Source organism: Anabrus simplex, chromosome 2, assembly GCF_040414725.1.
Source record: "Anabrus simplex isolate iqAnaSimp1 chromosome 2, ASM4041472v1, whole genome shotgun sequence".
Classification (NCBI taxonomy): Eukaryota; Metazoa; Arthropoda; class Insecta; order Orthoptera; family Tettigoniidae; genus Anabrus; species Anabrus simplex.
Window position 1 is genome coordinate 638241590 of NC_090266.1, and position 16018 is coordinate 638257607.

General features: G+C 39.3%; 1 protein-coding gene across 1 annotated transcript in view; it reads left to right on the forward strand.

Annotated features, from left to right (window-relative positions):
• Positions 1–16018, forward strand: part of Nup188 (nuclear pore complex protein Nup188) — a 752879-nt gene that overhangs the window by 114468 nt on the left and 622393 nt on the right. Inside the window, exon 5 of the mRNA XM_067139287.2 lies at positions 7083–7210. Within this exon, the coding sequence (XP_066995388.2) occupies positions 7083–7210 (128 nt within the window). The remainder of the gene's footprint in view (positions 1–7082; positions 7211–16018) is intronic.

Consider the following 16018-nt stretch of genomic DNA (forward strand, 5'->3'; position numbering starts at 1 on the left):
TATGTCGTTTATTAGAAGATTAGGAATGTGATACATTTATCTGCATTGTGACCTCAAGGACGGCTTAGTACTCTGATATTATGCGACATCATCTGTGGCATTTAAGCTGTACCTTAATTAAAGCCACGACTGCTTCCATCCCACTCCTTGCCCTTTGCAATCCCATATTCGCCATAAGACCTTTCAGTATCAGTGCAGTGTAAAGCAAATTGTAATAATAAAAAATAATGAAACGTACAATGTGCAAAGTACATAACTTAATTTTTACGAAATTGAGTGACTGACGCAGTCCTGAACGAGTACGCTGCTTTAACAGGATTGGAATATCTAACCTTGGAAGTAAACAACCGTACACTGGATGGGTCGGTTCTAGGAAAGGATGGACATATTTCCAAGGTTCTAGAAATCAAGTGTCCAATTTTGTGCATTGCCAGACCGATACTTGAAGCACCGGACACCATGAATGTTATACTTGCAGAGAGACACAGGTGATAATATAAGAGTGAAAAATAGCCATATCTATTACAGTCAGATATTGTGCAAAATGTGAAAGCCGAAAATTAGTAAATGATTGTTGAATTAACAGTGCAATAAACATGAGTGAAATTCAAACATTAATTATAAGCTCTTATATTAAATAGTGTATGCCGGCCCTGTGGTGTAGGGATAGCGTGCCTGCCTTTCGCCCGGAGGCCCCGGGTTCGATTCCCGGCCAGGTCAAGGATTTTTCTCTCGACCTGAGGGCTGGTTCAAGGTCCACTCAGCCTACGTGATTAGAATTGAGGAGCTATCTGACGGTGAGATGGCGGCCCCAGTTTCAAAAGCCCAGAATAACGGCCGAGAGGATGCGTCATGCTGACCCCCACGGCCCCTCATAATCTGCAGGCCTTTGGGCTGAGCAGCGGTCGCTGGGCAGGCCAAAGCCCTTCCAAGGGCGTTAAGTCCCGTGGGATTTATATTAAATAATAAGTGGTGAGTTGATCTCCTGTAATTTGTCTTGGGTGTCAGCATGTTCCTACTGTAGACCTACTACCATGTTAGAAATACTTTGTATGGTTTTTAATGATAACTTATATTCCAAAAAGTATTGAACATACAAAAATAGACTTTTATACCTGATATTGTTGTAACAGGACAAAATTAATCACCATTGTAACTGCCTCAAATCTGTTTAAGTAAGCAAAGCTTATGAAAACTTAAATTTTACGAGTGAGATTTCCGGTGGAATTCAGTGTGCATTTGACGGGCAACATCTTTAAGTGTATAAACAGGAATTGTCGGTTGGAACAAGTAGACAACTCTTTCATCGTACTGCTAAGTGATGCTCTGAGAAGCTACATTTATCTGAGTGTATTATGTACAAGGTATACAGTTCTACGTTCTTTATTACTGATGGCAGGAATTTTGCTACTGCACAAGCTAGGTAAGCAGTGTTGATGTATATGGAACAGATCTTTAGGAATATGCTTCAAGAGTTTGAAAAATGTTCACGCTCCGTATGCATCTCTCAACATGATTTCACACACTTGCTAAACTCTATCTCCCATTGTGGACAACCAAGACATCTATGAAATGTAGTTCCATTTCCATGTGTTCTTTTGAGTGTTATGGCAATTCACTGCACAGCATCGTCTAATTTAGACCTACGCTACTCTCACATTTTCACTCCCAACAGTTACACCCCCCAAGTTCAACTGATTTAATCATTTTATCTCTATTTCCATGAACTCATCATGAAACAGAGGTTCTTCAGTAGTCTGACCAAGGAGTTCAAATTTATTTCCACTCATAATTTCTGTTTGGAATTTATGATTATTCATTTAACAGTTCCTTTTCTTTACATTGAACTCCTTGGTCAGACTACTGAAGAACCTCTGTTAAAGTTTCATGATGAGTTCATGGAAATTGAGATAAAATGATTAAATCAGTTGAACTTTCAGCTAGCTATAACATATTTGTAAAGTATTTAAATGAACAGATTTAATCAAGGTTAAAAGCTATCTATAAGACTTGAACCAGACTCAAGTGTATCATAGCCGAGTGGCATTGTCGCTGGTTTCTCACTAATGCTTGAATCCCAGACTTTTTCTTCTTCTTATCATTATTATTGTTATTTGTAATTTATTGCAGTGGCTGCCTGGCCGAGATGGTAAAGGCGTGTTCGGTTCACCCGGAAGGACATGGGTTTGAATCGCCGTCAGGAAGTCGTAAAATTTTAGAAATGGAGATTTCCACTTCCGGAGGTGCATATGGTCCTGAGGTTCACTCAGCCTACACAAAAAATGAGTACCAAGTTAATTCCTGGGGGCAAAGGCGGCCGGGCGTAGAGCTAACCACTCTACCCCATCAAGTGCCGAGGTTACGGATAGTGGAAGCCTTTACCTTCCACCCCTCCAAGAGCTTTCATGGCCAGTATGGAGAAGACTTTTTTTGTAATTTATTGCATATAACATACAGAAACAAAATTAATATGGTTAAATTTTGACTGAAAACAGCACTAATTTTAATTACTTGCTGAGCAGCCAGTGGCGACTAACAGGTATCTATGAAACACTAACTTAAGCACTTGCTTCCTATGCCCAAAATTGTGAGATTAAATCCTGGTGTGGTCAGTTGGCATTTAAGAATAGATTTACTGGTATGATAGAAGAGTCCCTTTTCAGAGCAACGTTCTGGCACACTTCCTTCTTTTAAGACCAAGAGTATTGAAGGAACTTACGAGGAAATTGAATCTAGCAAAGAAGGCAGCTAAGGATAACATGATGGCAAGCATAATTAGCAGTCATACAAATTTTAGTGAAAAATTGAAGGGTATGTACAGGTACCTTAAGGCAGAAACAGGTTCAGAGAAGGACGTTCCAGGAATAATTAATGAAAAAGGGAAGTGTGTATGTGAGGATCTTCAAAAGGCAGGCGTATTTAGTCAGCAGTATGTAAAGATTGTTGGTTACAAGGTTAATGTCCGGATAGAGGAGGAGACTAATGTTAGAGAAGTATAAAAATTTCCATATAACAATGACATTTACAATAAGATATAAAAAGTTGAAAACTAGAAATGCAGCTGGAATTGATAAGATTTCTGGGGATATACTAAAGACAATGGGTTGGGATATTGTACCATATCTGAAGTACTATTTGATTATTGTTTGGTTGAAGGAGCTATACCAAATGTATGGAGAGTTGCTATAGTAGCCCCTGTGTATAAACGAAAGGGTGATAGACATAAAGCTGAAAATTACAGGCCAGTAAGTTTGACATGCGTTGCATGTAAGCTTTGGGAAGGCATTCTTTCTGATTATATTAGACATGTTTGCAAAATTAATAACTGGTTCGATAGAAGGCAGTTCGGTTTTAGGAAAGATTATTCCACTGAAGCTCAACTTGTAGGATTCCAGCAAGATATAGCAGATATCTTGGATTCGGAGGTCAAATGGACTGTATCGCAATTGACATGTCTAAAGCATTTGATAGGGTGGATCATGGGAGACTACTGGCAAAAATGAGTGCAATTGGACTAGACAAGAGTGGCAGAATGGGTTGCTATATTTCTAGAAAATAGATCTCAGAGAATTAGAGTAGGTGAAACTTTATATGACCCTGTAATAATTAAGAGGGGACTTCTTCAAGGCAGTATTATTGGACCTTTGTTTTCTTATATATATAAATGATATGAGTAAAGAAGTGGAATCAGAGGTAACGCTTTTTGTAGATGATGTTATTCTGTATAGAGTAATAAGTTACGAGATTGTGAGCAACTGCAACGTGACCTCGATAATGCTCGATAATATTGTGAGGTGGACAACAGGCAATGGAATGTTGATAAACGGGGTTAAAAGTCAGGTTGTGAATTTCACAAATAGGAAAAATCCTCTCAGTTTTAATTACTGCATTGATGGGGTGAGAGTTCCTTTTGGGGATGATTGTAAGTGTCTAGGTATTAATATAAGGAAAGATCTTCATTGGGGTATCACATAAATGGGATTGAAAATAATGGATACAGATCTCTGCACTGGTTATGAGGGTGTTTAGGGGTGGTTGTAAGGATGTAAACGAGAGGGCATATAAGTCTCTGGTAAGACCCCAACTAGGGTACGGTTCCAGTGTATGGGACCCTCACCATGATTGTTTCAAGAATTGGAAAAATCCAAAGAAAAGCAGCTTGATTTGTTCTGGATGATTTCCGACAAAAAAGTAGCGTTACAAAAATGTTGCAAAGTTTGGGCTGGGAAGAATTGGGAGAAACAAGACGAGCTGCTTGTCTAAGTGGTATGTTCAGAGCTGTCAGTGGAGAGATGGCGTGGAATAACATTAGTAGACGAATAAGTTTGAATGGCATCTTTAACCCTTTGCAGTCGAGTTTTCTGTCACATGTTCCAACAGTCTGGTCACATTGATTTTGCACACTTTTACCTAGTCAGATTTAACTCAGAACTTTTATTAGTAACTATAATTATATTATTATGATTATTATATTCTATAAACATGAGTCTAGTGAGTTATTTACAACTTTATACAAAAGTGTAACGTCTCATTTGCCAGATATGAAAGATTTCTGGTCTAAAGAATTTGTTTGTCGTATGCCCTTGTTCAGTGAAATTTTCAATAGCAAACTTTTTTTACAAATATTTTGGATGCTCCATTTATAGAACACTCAAAATCAAGGTGCCAGCCTTAGAACCAGAACTCAAAGTCAGTAATTTTGTAAAATATGATGACAGTAAATACAGGGCAATTCAAAATGATGGACCCGATTTCATAAATTTATTCTATGAAATCTAATGAACATATCGTACTGTGGGGTATGCACAAAGAAAGGCAAACTCTCAAAGTCTAGTTGAGTTTAGATTTCATCCCACGTGGTTTCATTTTCAGCCGTTACGAGCGCGCAGGAAGCAAGTAAAGAAAATGGCTGCGGCTGGAGAGCAGAAGTTGTTCTGTGTGCTTGATTACCATGTAAACAAATCTGTGATTAGTGTTCAATGGCACTTCCGTGCCAGGTATGGAAGAGACCCGCTTACTGGAAAAGCCATTTGTGCGTGGTATGCAAAATTCAGAGACACGGGCTGCATCTGTAAGCGAAAGTCGACTGGCCGTCCTTCGACCGGGGAAGAGACAGTGGAACGTGTTCGCGCCAGTTTCATACGGAGTCTGCAGAAATCCACCTACCGGGCAGTGAGGCAACTTGAACTTCCACAGGCAACTGTTTGGCGCATTTTTCCGGAAACATTTACGAATGAAAACCTACTGCTTTTAATTGGTGCAGGCCTTAAGACATTGATTATGCTGCTCGAGCGTTCTTCTGTGCTGATTTTTTCGCATTAATGGAAGAGGTTGGGTTCTTTTCGGTGACGAAGCGACGTTTCACCTTTCTGGGACTGTGAATAGACACAACGTGAAGATCTGGGGAACTTCTAATCCCCATCAAGTTGTGGACCACCAACGCGATTCTCTCAAGGTGAATGTCTTTGGCGCCATTTCCCATGAGAAGGTTTATGGACCCTTTTTCTTCATTGCACCTACTGTGACAGGAAATGCCACAGCTCGAAGAGGATAGTGCAGATTTCATCCTTTAACAGGATGGTGCCGCTCCGCATTACCATGGCAATGTTCGGAGCCATCTCAACGAGACATTGCCACAACGCTGGATAGGTCGTGCATCTCAGGAGGATCGAACTCTCATTCGTTGGCTACCGCGTTCCCCCGACTTAACCCCTGTGATTTCTTCTTGTGGGGTTTCGTAAAGGATCAAGTTTACGTACCACCTCTTCCACTAACATTGGATGACCTTTGTGCCCGCATCACAGCAGCCATCGCAGAGATTGGCTGCGACACACTACACAAGGTTTGGCAGGAGATAGACTATCGGGTTGATGTATGTCGTGTTACGCGAGGTGCTCACATAGAACACTTGTGATATGGCTGAAAAAACTTTGAGAGTTTACAGTTCTTAGCACGTCTCACATTACGATATGTTTATTAGATTTCTCAGAATAAATTAAAAAATCAGGACCATCATTTTGAATTGCCCCTTATGAGGAATATTTCATACCTGGGCCAAACTTGTCAGTTGACGAATCTGTTATTGGTTTCAAGGGAAGAATATCCTTTATAACCTACAACCCCAAAAAACCAAGTAAGTGGGGGCTCTTTGTGGATACATTGTATCCTTTATGCCTGACCACTGAAAATTTGCAACTTGCAATGCTGGAGTTCACTACAACTTCATCTTCACTTGACAGTTTTCTAAATTCTCTGTCTAATTCAAATAAATAATTATCGCCACTGCTGTCTAAATAAACGTGCATTGGTATTTCTTCATTCATATTTGCAGCTTTTATATCGCAAATTCAACGGAGACCATTTGTATTCACAGATAAACACGCCCAGTAAATCATGTGCAACACTACTCAATGTAAACACAGCTGACAGGCCGCAGCCGAGGGTACTCATGGCGCTACACGGCTACGTATATCTCGTATTATTTCCATGGACATAAAAGAACGGCTTCCTTTGTGCCCAAAAATTTGCTCTAGAAACTCCAGGGATATCGATAGACTTCAATCAGGTCAAGTAACTTCAATAAATAACTTCTCAAGTAGAACGAAACATAATGTCAAGGTGACCTCGACGTTGGACCAGTTACAATAAACCATGATGTCGCCGTAACCTCGACGTTGGACCAGAAAAGGTTAAAAGTAGGAAAGATCACAATATGAAGATAAAGTTGGAATTCAAGAGGACAAATTGGGGCAAATATTCATTTATAGGAAGGGGAGTTAGGGATTGGAAAAACTTACCAAGGGAGATGTTCAATAAATTACCAATTTCTTTGAAATCATTTAAGAAAAAGCTAGAAAAACAACAGATAGGGAATCTGCCGCCTGGGCGACTGCCCTAAATGCAGATCAGGATTGATTGATTGATTGATTGATTGATTGATTGATTGAATTTTGAAAGTTTGTAATATAGCATTAGGCCTATTATTAAAATTCAAATATTCTTGGTTTTTTTTACCATTTCTACTTGTTACTAATTACTTTACACAGCTTATCATTTATAATATTGTTTTTAATTTGTTACAGAATAGTAAATTTGGAAGGAAGGATGATGCTTTCTTGAAAGAAGGTGACCTAATTGCCAGTGAATTTACGGTTTTAGTTGGTTATCTCCAGAATATCCTCATACTGTTCTGCCTGAATCTACCAAAAATGTAAGTAGTGCTGCATGGTTATAATTTCCTTCTTGATACAGATCTCGAATTTGGGATATTTTCACCCCTTCTGAGCAATGTAACCTAATACATCTGAAGAATCACAGTATAATTCTGATGTTGGTTAAATTAGAAATTAGGTTACATTTTTGTTTCTGCAGTTTGTAATTTGCTGAAAAATAGAAATTCTGATTGCTGTCTGAGAAATGGAATTATGAATAAAAAATTAATCCTTTAAAATGATTAAAAATTGTATACAAGAAAATTAACTGGGGTAGTGTGCAAGGCGATTATAATCTGGCTATTGACCTGCCTGTTATTGCATCAAAACTCTGAGGGTTGTCATTATCTTCAGGACCTACAAGGAACATCTCGAGTGTTGTCGATTCTTGCCATCAAGCGTCTGCAAAGCTGGAATTACCAGGTCTGGGTGACATTGGCCAACAGTGCTACACGACACACAGCATTTAATGCAGTATGTAGCTAAGGGGTGAATAGAGTAGTGCTATGTTGCCTCATTCAGAGCAGCTATGATAAATCCCTGTCATCGTCTTCATCATCATCATCATCATCATCATCCTAAACCATCTCCAGTTTCCCGGGTGTGGTATATAAGCCTCATCCATCTTATCCTGTTCTTGTACTATTCCTTCTGCACTAACTTGTCCCAATCATGACCTCTCAGCAGTACATTGTTTTTAACTAAATCTATCCATTTCATGGCCTTCCCACGGGTCATCTTCCTTCTGTTTTTCTGTCAAATTCCTTCCTTGCAGTTCTGTTAACTGGCATCCTCTTCATGTGACCAAACCACTTCAGTCTTGATATCTGAATCTTATCGAGGAGAGAATCATCGATTCCTACTTCTTCTCTAATTTCCTCATTCCTAATCTCGTCTTTCCTGGTTTTTCTGGATCATAGTGCGTAGGAATTTCATTTCAGCTGCCTGGAGTTTGGAATTATCTCTATTGGTCAGTGTTGAGGTTTCGAGACTGTATGTAAGAATTAGTGTATAATAGGACTTGTACAATGTCGTTTTTGTTTTCATAGGTATTTGCTCATCCCACAGCAGGTGTCTTACCTTGTGGTAAAATTGTGTTGCCTTAATGATTTGATTGTTCATCTCATGTTTTGCTACGTTGTCATTTGATAGAACGCTACCCGAGTATTTGAAAACTGGAACTCTGTCCAGTTGGGCTTCATTTAACACGACTATTGGTACTGCTCCTTTCCCATACACTTTCATCACCACCGTCTTGGTCTTACTGATGTTTAAACCATATTTCTTAAACTTCTCATTCCAGCTTTGCATTCTCTCTCCCAATTCCTCTTCTGAGTCACTCCAGATCGCAACATCATCTGCAAATGTGAAGGCTTTGATATCTCCATGTTCTTTCCTTTTAATAGATTTCATTACTATATCCATCACAATAATAAATCGAAGTGGTGACAATGAGCTATCCTGCTGCACTCCTCTCATTGTTTCAAACCTGCCCGTCAAACCACGTCCTACTTGAATACAACTTCTATTCCCACTATACAACATTTTCACTTTGTCTATGAGGCAGTCTTGCACTTGAAATTCTTTCATGCATTGCCAAATTCTTTCCCTTGGTACACTGTCGTAGGCTTTCTCAGTGCCCAAAAATATTAGAAATAAAGGCTTGTTCTTCTCCCTCTGCCTCTGCTGTACACATTAAATACTAAATAATGATATCTCAAAATGATTCGGAATTAATGTATCTTGCAAAAACTTAAAAATCCATATTAATTTTCCCTATTTTCTGTTGTGTGATTTTATTGGGGTAATTTTTGCCTTTACATTTTGTTAGGTTAGAAAAGAGTTCAACCTGTTCATCTGTCATCTATTATCATTACATGTCAGCTGCATCAAGAAATTCATTAGTTTTCATTAAAAATCAATAATAGTGTGTACAATCAATACTGTTATGTATGTGCTTCAGCTGTAATGCCACTCTGAATGCTTGCCACAGTCCTGTTATTTCTGCATTGTGATTCTTTTTGCAGTAAAAATTACACAATGTAGTTTTTGTAACCAAAGACATTTTAATTACAGAATCTATTTCGTTACTTTCATTGATAGTAGTGTGTTTGAACCTTAAGTTTCCATTAAATTACAATCGAGCAGAGGTGTGGAAATTAAATGCGGCGCACAGATTAATGTAATGTTTGTCAAGCATATGATACTTGTATTGTGATACAGTAATTAACCTCTTAACTGGGTATTACTGATGTGCTTGGTGTAACCTGTCCTGTGTATTTTTTCAGAAGATTGTTGTTGCACAACAGGATAGGCAGAAAAATGAGTAATATCATTAATATCATTAATTTGTGGTACAAAAAGTAAAATAAAGGAGTTTTAATCAATTAATTTTAATATTAGAGGAATTTTAACCATTTTTACATTAACTGCAAGGTCATTTACCTGATTGGAATTTGAGAGTTTGGCCCATATTGTACAGCTGAAAGTTGATACAAATAAAAGCAAGAGGTATTTATAAATATCATATCATGCATGTGACATTCTGAACCATGTTTCATTAACTGCAAGGTCATTTACCTGGTTGAAATTTGAGTGTTTTTTTCATATGTTAGCACCTAAAATTAAAACAAATAAAAGAAAGGAATATTTATGAATTACACATCATGCTAGTGACATTGTGAAAGATTTTACATTAAATTCACAGTCAGTTAGGTCATTTACCTCACTAGAACTGCAGTGATTTGTCTGTATGAAACTGCCTGAAGCACGGTGCAGCACATAGTGCCTTCTCACAATCAGGGCACCAGATTGACTCTTTCCTCTTTCCATTCTTCCAACACACTACACATCTTCTAGTGGGTCTCTTCTTCGATATACCCAGAACAAAATCGGGCAAGCAGCGCCCCAGTAGTCGAGGAGGTGTTGGTGATTTTGAAGGAAGTCCTATTGGCTGCTTTTCTACCACTCCTCCGGTTGAAGATAAGTCCTCTGCTAAGGTCAGTTGAAAGTCCAGTCTACGTAGACGTCGTCCTTTCTTCTGATAAATTATAAACGCATTCAAACACGCCAGATCCATCAGGTAACGGAACATCTTCTGGTAATATTTCTTTAGGCGTTCTTTGGCAAGTCTGTAGCTGGGAACTTGGCCATCATTTTTATCCACTCCTCCCATATTCTTGTTGTAATCTATAACAAGGGATGGTTTATGGATTACTCCTTTCCTTGTCTGAACATCGCCCATGCTGTCATCATGGATTGTGCTGACTAAGGTAACATCCCTTTTGTCTTTCCATTTCATGATCATTTGCTTTTTACAAAAGGCTGCAATTGTTTCCCCCTTCTGCAGTGTGGCCCTCTTCACACTGTCTGGGAATTCCTTTCTGTTGATTCTCATAGTCCCCACAACATCAGTATTTCTGCTACACAATGTGTCAACGAGTCTTGGACTGGTATACCAGTTGTCAAGATAGAGGCAATACCCTTTATCTAGAAGGTTGTGAGTAAGTTCTAGTACAATTCTGGACGAAATATTCTCACCAGGATATCTTTGACCATACACCGTGTCCTTACCAGTATAAACTACAAAATTCCACAGATAACCAGACCCACTTTCACAAAGTTTATAGAATTTCATGCCAAATCTGCTTCTTTTAGATGGAATAAATTGCACCCAGCCCAATCGTCCTTTCCATAGAAGAAGGGATTCATTGACACACATGTTTTGCTCAGGAGTGTATACGGAAGAAAATCTTGATTGTAGGTGATCAAGTACCGGCTGAATTTTATAGAGCTTTTTGTTGTGCAGATTAGCATCAAATTTGGAATTGTCGGAGAAATGAAGGAACTTCAGGAGAAGATGAAATCTTTTCTCTGAGATAATTTTCGAAAAGGAGTTGCGTCACTTTCCTGTTTTGAGAAGTACATACTGTTTTCTGGTTTATGAACTATCCCCTGCAGCATTAGAAGTCCAATTAGAGTTTTTACCTCAGTTGGATTTGTATCCACCCAATCTCTCGCTCGTGACCGTGGTTTCAAGTTCGGATGGGCTTCTAAAAACTGTTTAGCATACACATTGGTATGTTCGGCAATAAGTTGAAACATATCACCACCTATGAACTGTTCTAAGTATTCCAACACATTGGATTCATCGTCGAAGTCCACATTTACACCACTAGCACCAGAAAATACGAATTGCTGACGTGAAACACCACGCGGCGGGAAAGGTTGAAATATGTCTAGCACTTCACCTTCATCCGATTCGTCATGTTGTTCATCTTGTTCTTCATTCTCATTCTCTGAACTACTTTCACTATCAGACTCGCCTTCATCTGTATCAAACCAGTCATCTTCGTATTTCTGAGAAGATAAATCGTTACAATCATTCTCTAAGTGCTGAACAATTTTGTCTTCTTCGAGCGTTTCGAACTTACGCTTTGAAGTAGATGCTGCCATATTTGGCCTACTGCGGACAAGGAGCACCGCACAGTTGGAAAATGAAAACAAGTAAGCTTCAAGAAGCATGACATGTGGTATTTGCTGCCATCGTGCGGGAAAAACATCAATTAAGACGACAGTACATAACGCGGCAAAGTAGCTCGTCATACCCAGGAGTTATTCACGGTAAAAGACAAGTACGTACATATTCGTCATGCCCATTACTGTGTAACATTCAGCGTACGAATATATACATCATGCCCAGTTAAGAGGTTAATACAAGATGCCAAACGAAGTGTCTGTTTAAACTCCACTCGAATTAAAGAATGTGAACTCTTATGCCTGGTTTCTCCAAATCTATGTTAAAGTTTATTTAAGAAATTTAACTAACAATTATTAATTTAACACTTCTGTAAGAGTTCCCAGTTTCACAAACACATTTCCAACATTTGTTACAAAACAAATAACACGTATCCCTGAGATTTCAGAACAAATTTCTCAGTGAGTGTCTGTTGTTTCTTTACATACAGCGCTCTAAGGAGTACAGTATATTGAAATTGTAATTTTTCATACATGTTTGACGTTATTGTAAGTTATGGTTAACGCATGCTGTAAGACGTAAACATTATTGATGGGATATTCAGTTCATTTTAATGAATTGATTCATTTGATTCCGTTCATGTTACTGAATCGATACAGTGAGCCGATTCACAGCTCATTAGATTCATCGATCCTATTGCATCTGTGAAGTGAGTACTGATAAGACAGCAGCAACAACATTCAATGTTTCTGCTGCCATCTAGTCTTCATTCTATGAACTGCTTTCTGATGCGTCCCAGGTGGTGGATAGGGGGTCCTCACAGGTTTGGCGGCGGACTTGAGCGAAATGAAGTTGCTCTTGCGGACCAAACACACAACATCAAGAAATCCACTATAGGTGGGCCGGCACAAGGTTGCACTTGACAGTTGTAAGTCATGTTGGCACCACTACAAAAATGAAATGAAGAACGTCACCCGTTAATCAGAATCACCAATCTACTACTTTTTATGTCAGATACAGTTACGCATTGTATTCATGTTAATTCTTATTTAATGCCATATAGTGCTTATAATCTTTTATTTGCTTACACAAACATGAGACTTTTAAAAAATGTTATAAAGTTTAAGCGAGCCACAAAATAAATACGAACTATTTACAGTCGATTGTTGTTGGCAATATGGGTAGTATAGTGGTGCCATCTATAACTAGCTTGACTACCGCTTTGAAATGTTGCCGTTTTGCCTGTCTCCGCTAGCACGTGGTCAGGTGTAATTCGCGCGTTTATGAAAGTTTTGTTTTCGTTGTGAGATAATTGTGAAATTTTATTTTAACGAATGCAGTGCGATGTCTCGGAAACGGCAACATAGCCATGAAGCGCGGAGTGTCCCTTAATAGTCAGGCATTAGAATTAGTGCGGAGAACTCGCAAGTTTTACGAGAGGGAGAGGAAATTCGTACGCTAGCCGCCTCTCTGTTCCTGCACATCATGGTGTGGAACGCATATGTCAAACATTAGGGCTTTCAAATCGTACTGTTATTCAGAGAGGTGTTCGCCTCCAAGAACAGAAGTAAAAAGGGACTGGGGTACCGGTACATAGCAGTAGCGGAAACGGGGCTGATAGTAGGGACTTGCTTCACAGCACTCCGGGAAAGAAACGAATTAAGCTATCTCCTGTAACAGGAATTATTTCCAGGCTGGTGTAATACGAAGACACGAGTACGATTATTACAGCTCAAAGTCCCTTCTGTCATTGTTATGGACAATGCACCTTACCACTCCATAATAATGGACAAGACCGCTACTTCGAGCGCCCGTAAAGAACTGTTAGTAGAATGGCTGCGGTAAAGAAATACCCCAGCGCATATATGTATGACTAAATTAGTCGACGAAGTAGCGAAGGAACAAGGGCACCAGGTGATTAGGTTGCTGCCATACCACTGTCACTTCAACCTCATTGACTTAGTACGGTATGGGGTGAACTAAAACATTACGTACGCACTAATAAGTCCTTACTGAAGTGGAAGGACTGTTCGGGAGAGTATTGCTCGAATCGATACGGCTTTGTGGGTGAAGAAAGTTGGCCATGTCGCAAGGTTCATTAATTCGGCAATAGCAACACATGACATCATCAGAGACTGTCAGGAGTTGATGATCTGATGACAATGACAACGAAGGCGACGGTAGTGATGGCAGTGATCTGGAGTATATCGAGCCTCTACCTTTGTGAATCAGGTATGAAAATAACGTTTCTGAATTTTCGTAAATTTTATAGATTTTACTTGAAACCTTTTGTGTTAGCACCGGTGTAAATTATTCTAACATTTATTGGTGTACTTAAAGTGAGATTCTTGTCGGCCGATTTCTTCTGTAACTTCTAACATCGCGATAATAAGAACTTCGTAGTATATTTATCTCGTATCTTATTGTGTGATGAATAAACGGTGAGTATAAAGTTCGATTTTTGTCGGCGGATTTTATTTGTATTATGTATCATCGCGATGACATTAAAAATATCTCTCCCATGTTTTTAAAAACTCTCGTGCCGTGCAATAAGCTGTTGTTACTGCGGCAACATCGCTTCGTCCGCCATTGCAGTGTGACCAACACTGTGCGCAGCTGTCATGTGCAACCTTACGCCGGCCCACCTATAGTGTCTGTTCTGGTATCCAGCGACTAGTGGTCTGATTCTGTTCACGGCAGTGAAATATGGCTTGATCTGAACAATCAAGTCTGTAATTACCGTGATCTTTATTAAAGATCACCGAGCTCGATAGCTGCAGTCGCTTAAGTGCGGCCAGTATCCAGTATTCGGGAGACAGTAGGTTCGAACCCCACTGTCGGCAGTCCTGAAGATGGTTTTCCGTGGTTTCCCATTTTCACACCAGGCAAATGCTGGGGCTGTACCTTAATTAAGGCCACGGCCGCTTCCTTCCCATTCCTAGGCCTTTCCTGTCCCATCGTCGCCATAAGACCTATCTGTGCCGGCGCGACGTTAAGCAACTAGCAAAAATTTTTTATTAAAGATCACGGTAATCACCACAGCCAACTTCAACTTGAAGTAATCACGATGGAACAAAAGGAAATAAATCCGATACCCCAGGCCCCAGTCAACGCACTGGACTTTCCTGGTCATCGGATTCTGGGGGACTAGGAACATCACAAGGAGAAGAGTCGGAGCTTCCCATACATCCTTTCTCTAGTTGTCATGTTGGTAACCCTGCATAGCCATGTGTATGTTGTTGAAATTTAAAATGATTTTTCCTGGTGTATCATCCGCTGACGTTGTTCCTTCAGGTTTGTTATTTTTGGATCATTACATCATTACTTGTTTTATATGTACCTTATATTATGTGTACTCTTCTGCAAAAGGGGTGGTTACATCTGTGATCGAAGCCTCCACGTGGCAACTACAGGGTGATACAAAAAATGGGTTACAACATCTACACTACTGGAGGTATTCAATACCCCAAAATCAATGTCTCTTTTTCTTAACACTAAATATAATTGTCTCTTCTGCGAGCCCTGAAAATACTTTAAATCCACAAAACTTCACAACAAATAAAACACACAAAAATTCACATAAATTTACAGCAACAAAAAAAAGCAATTATTTATTGAATTCTTCAAAAATGTTTTAGAGTTCCTTAGTTTCCATCCACGTTATTGATTTTTCACCACTGGCGACAGAAATATGCCACATTTACAATATCCCAAGTGTTAATGAACATCAAGAAAAGAAGTACGAATTGTGTAAGCCAGATACAATAAGAGTAAAGTATAGTTAACCATGAAAGAACTCCAATGAAAGAATGCAGGGCAAAGATGAAGAAAATACAAAAAAGGAAAGGAAAAGGAAATAAGGATCGAAACTATAGGAAAGATTCATTTTGCCGGGTAGTATTTACAAAAGAAGTCTCACAAGTGCAGAATTAGTAATACTCGTCACAAACAGGCCATGCAAGTTATTTAGATAACAGTTCTCATTGTCCAAAGCAAAGTCCGTAGCAAAAGTTGGTAGAGGCCAGATAGCGAGTCCAAATAACAAATTCATAGTTCTTGCTCACCAAGCAGTCGGCAGGTATTAGCGCAGAAGTTGGTACTCCACCACTCCGATACGAAGACACTCATTTGTGAGAGGTGGAGCCCGCGAATATAAAGCACAATGGAAAATTCTAGATGTTTACGGAAAAGGAAAGGCAGCATATTCCAGAAACATGACATCACAATCAAATGTCCAAGGATGTTCCACAGGCACGCGCAGCATAAGAGGCGAAGATCGCACTGTCTTGAGGCGATAACGTCAAGTCACATGTTCAGTAGAGTAGATGAC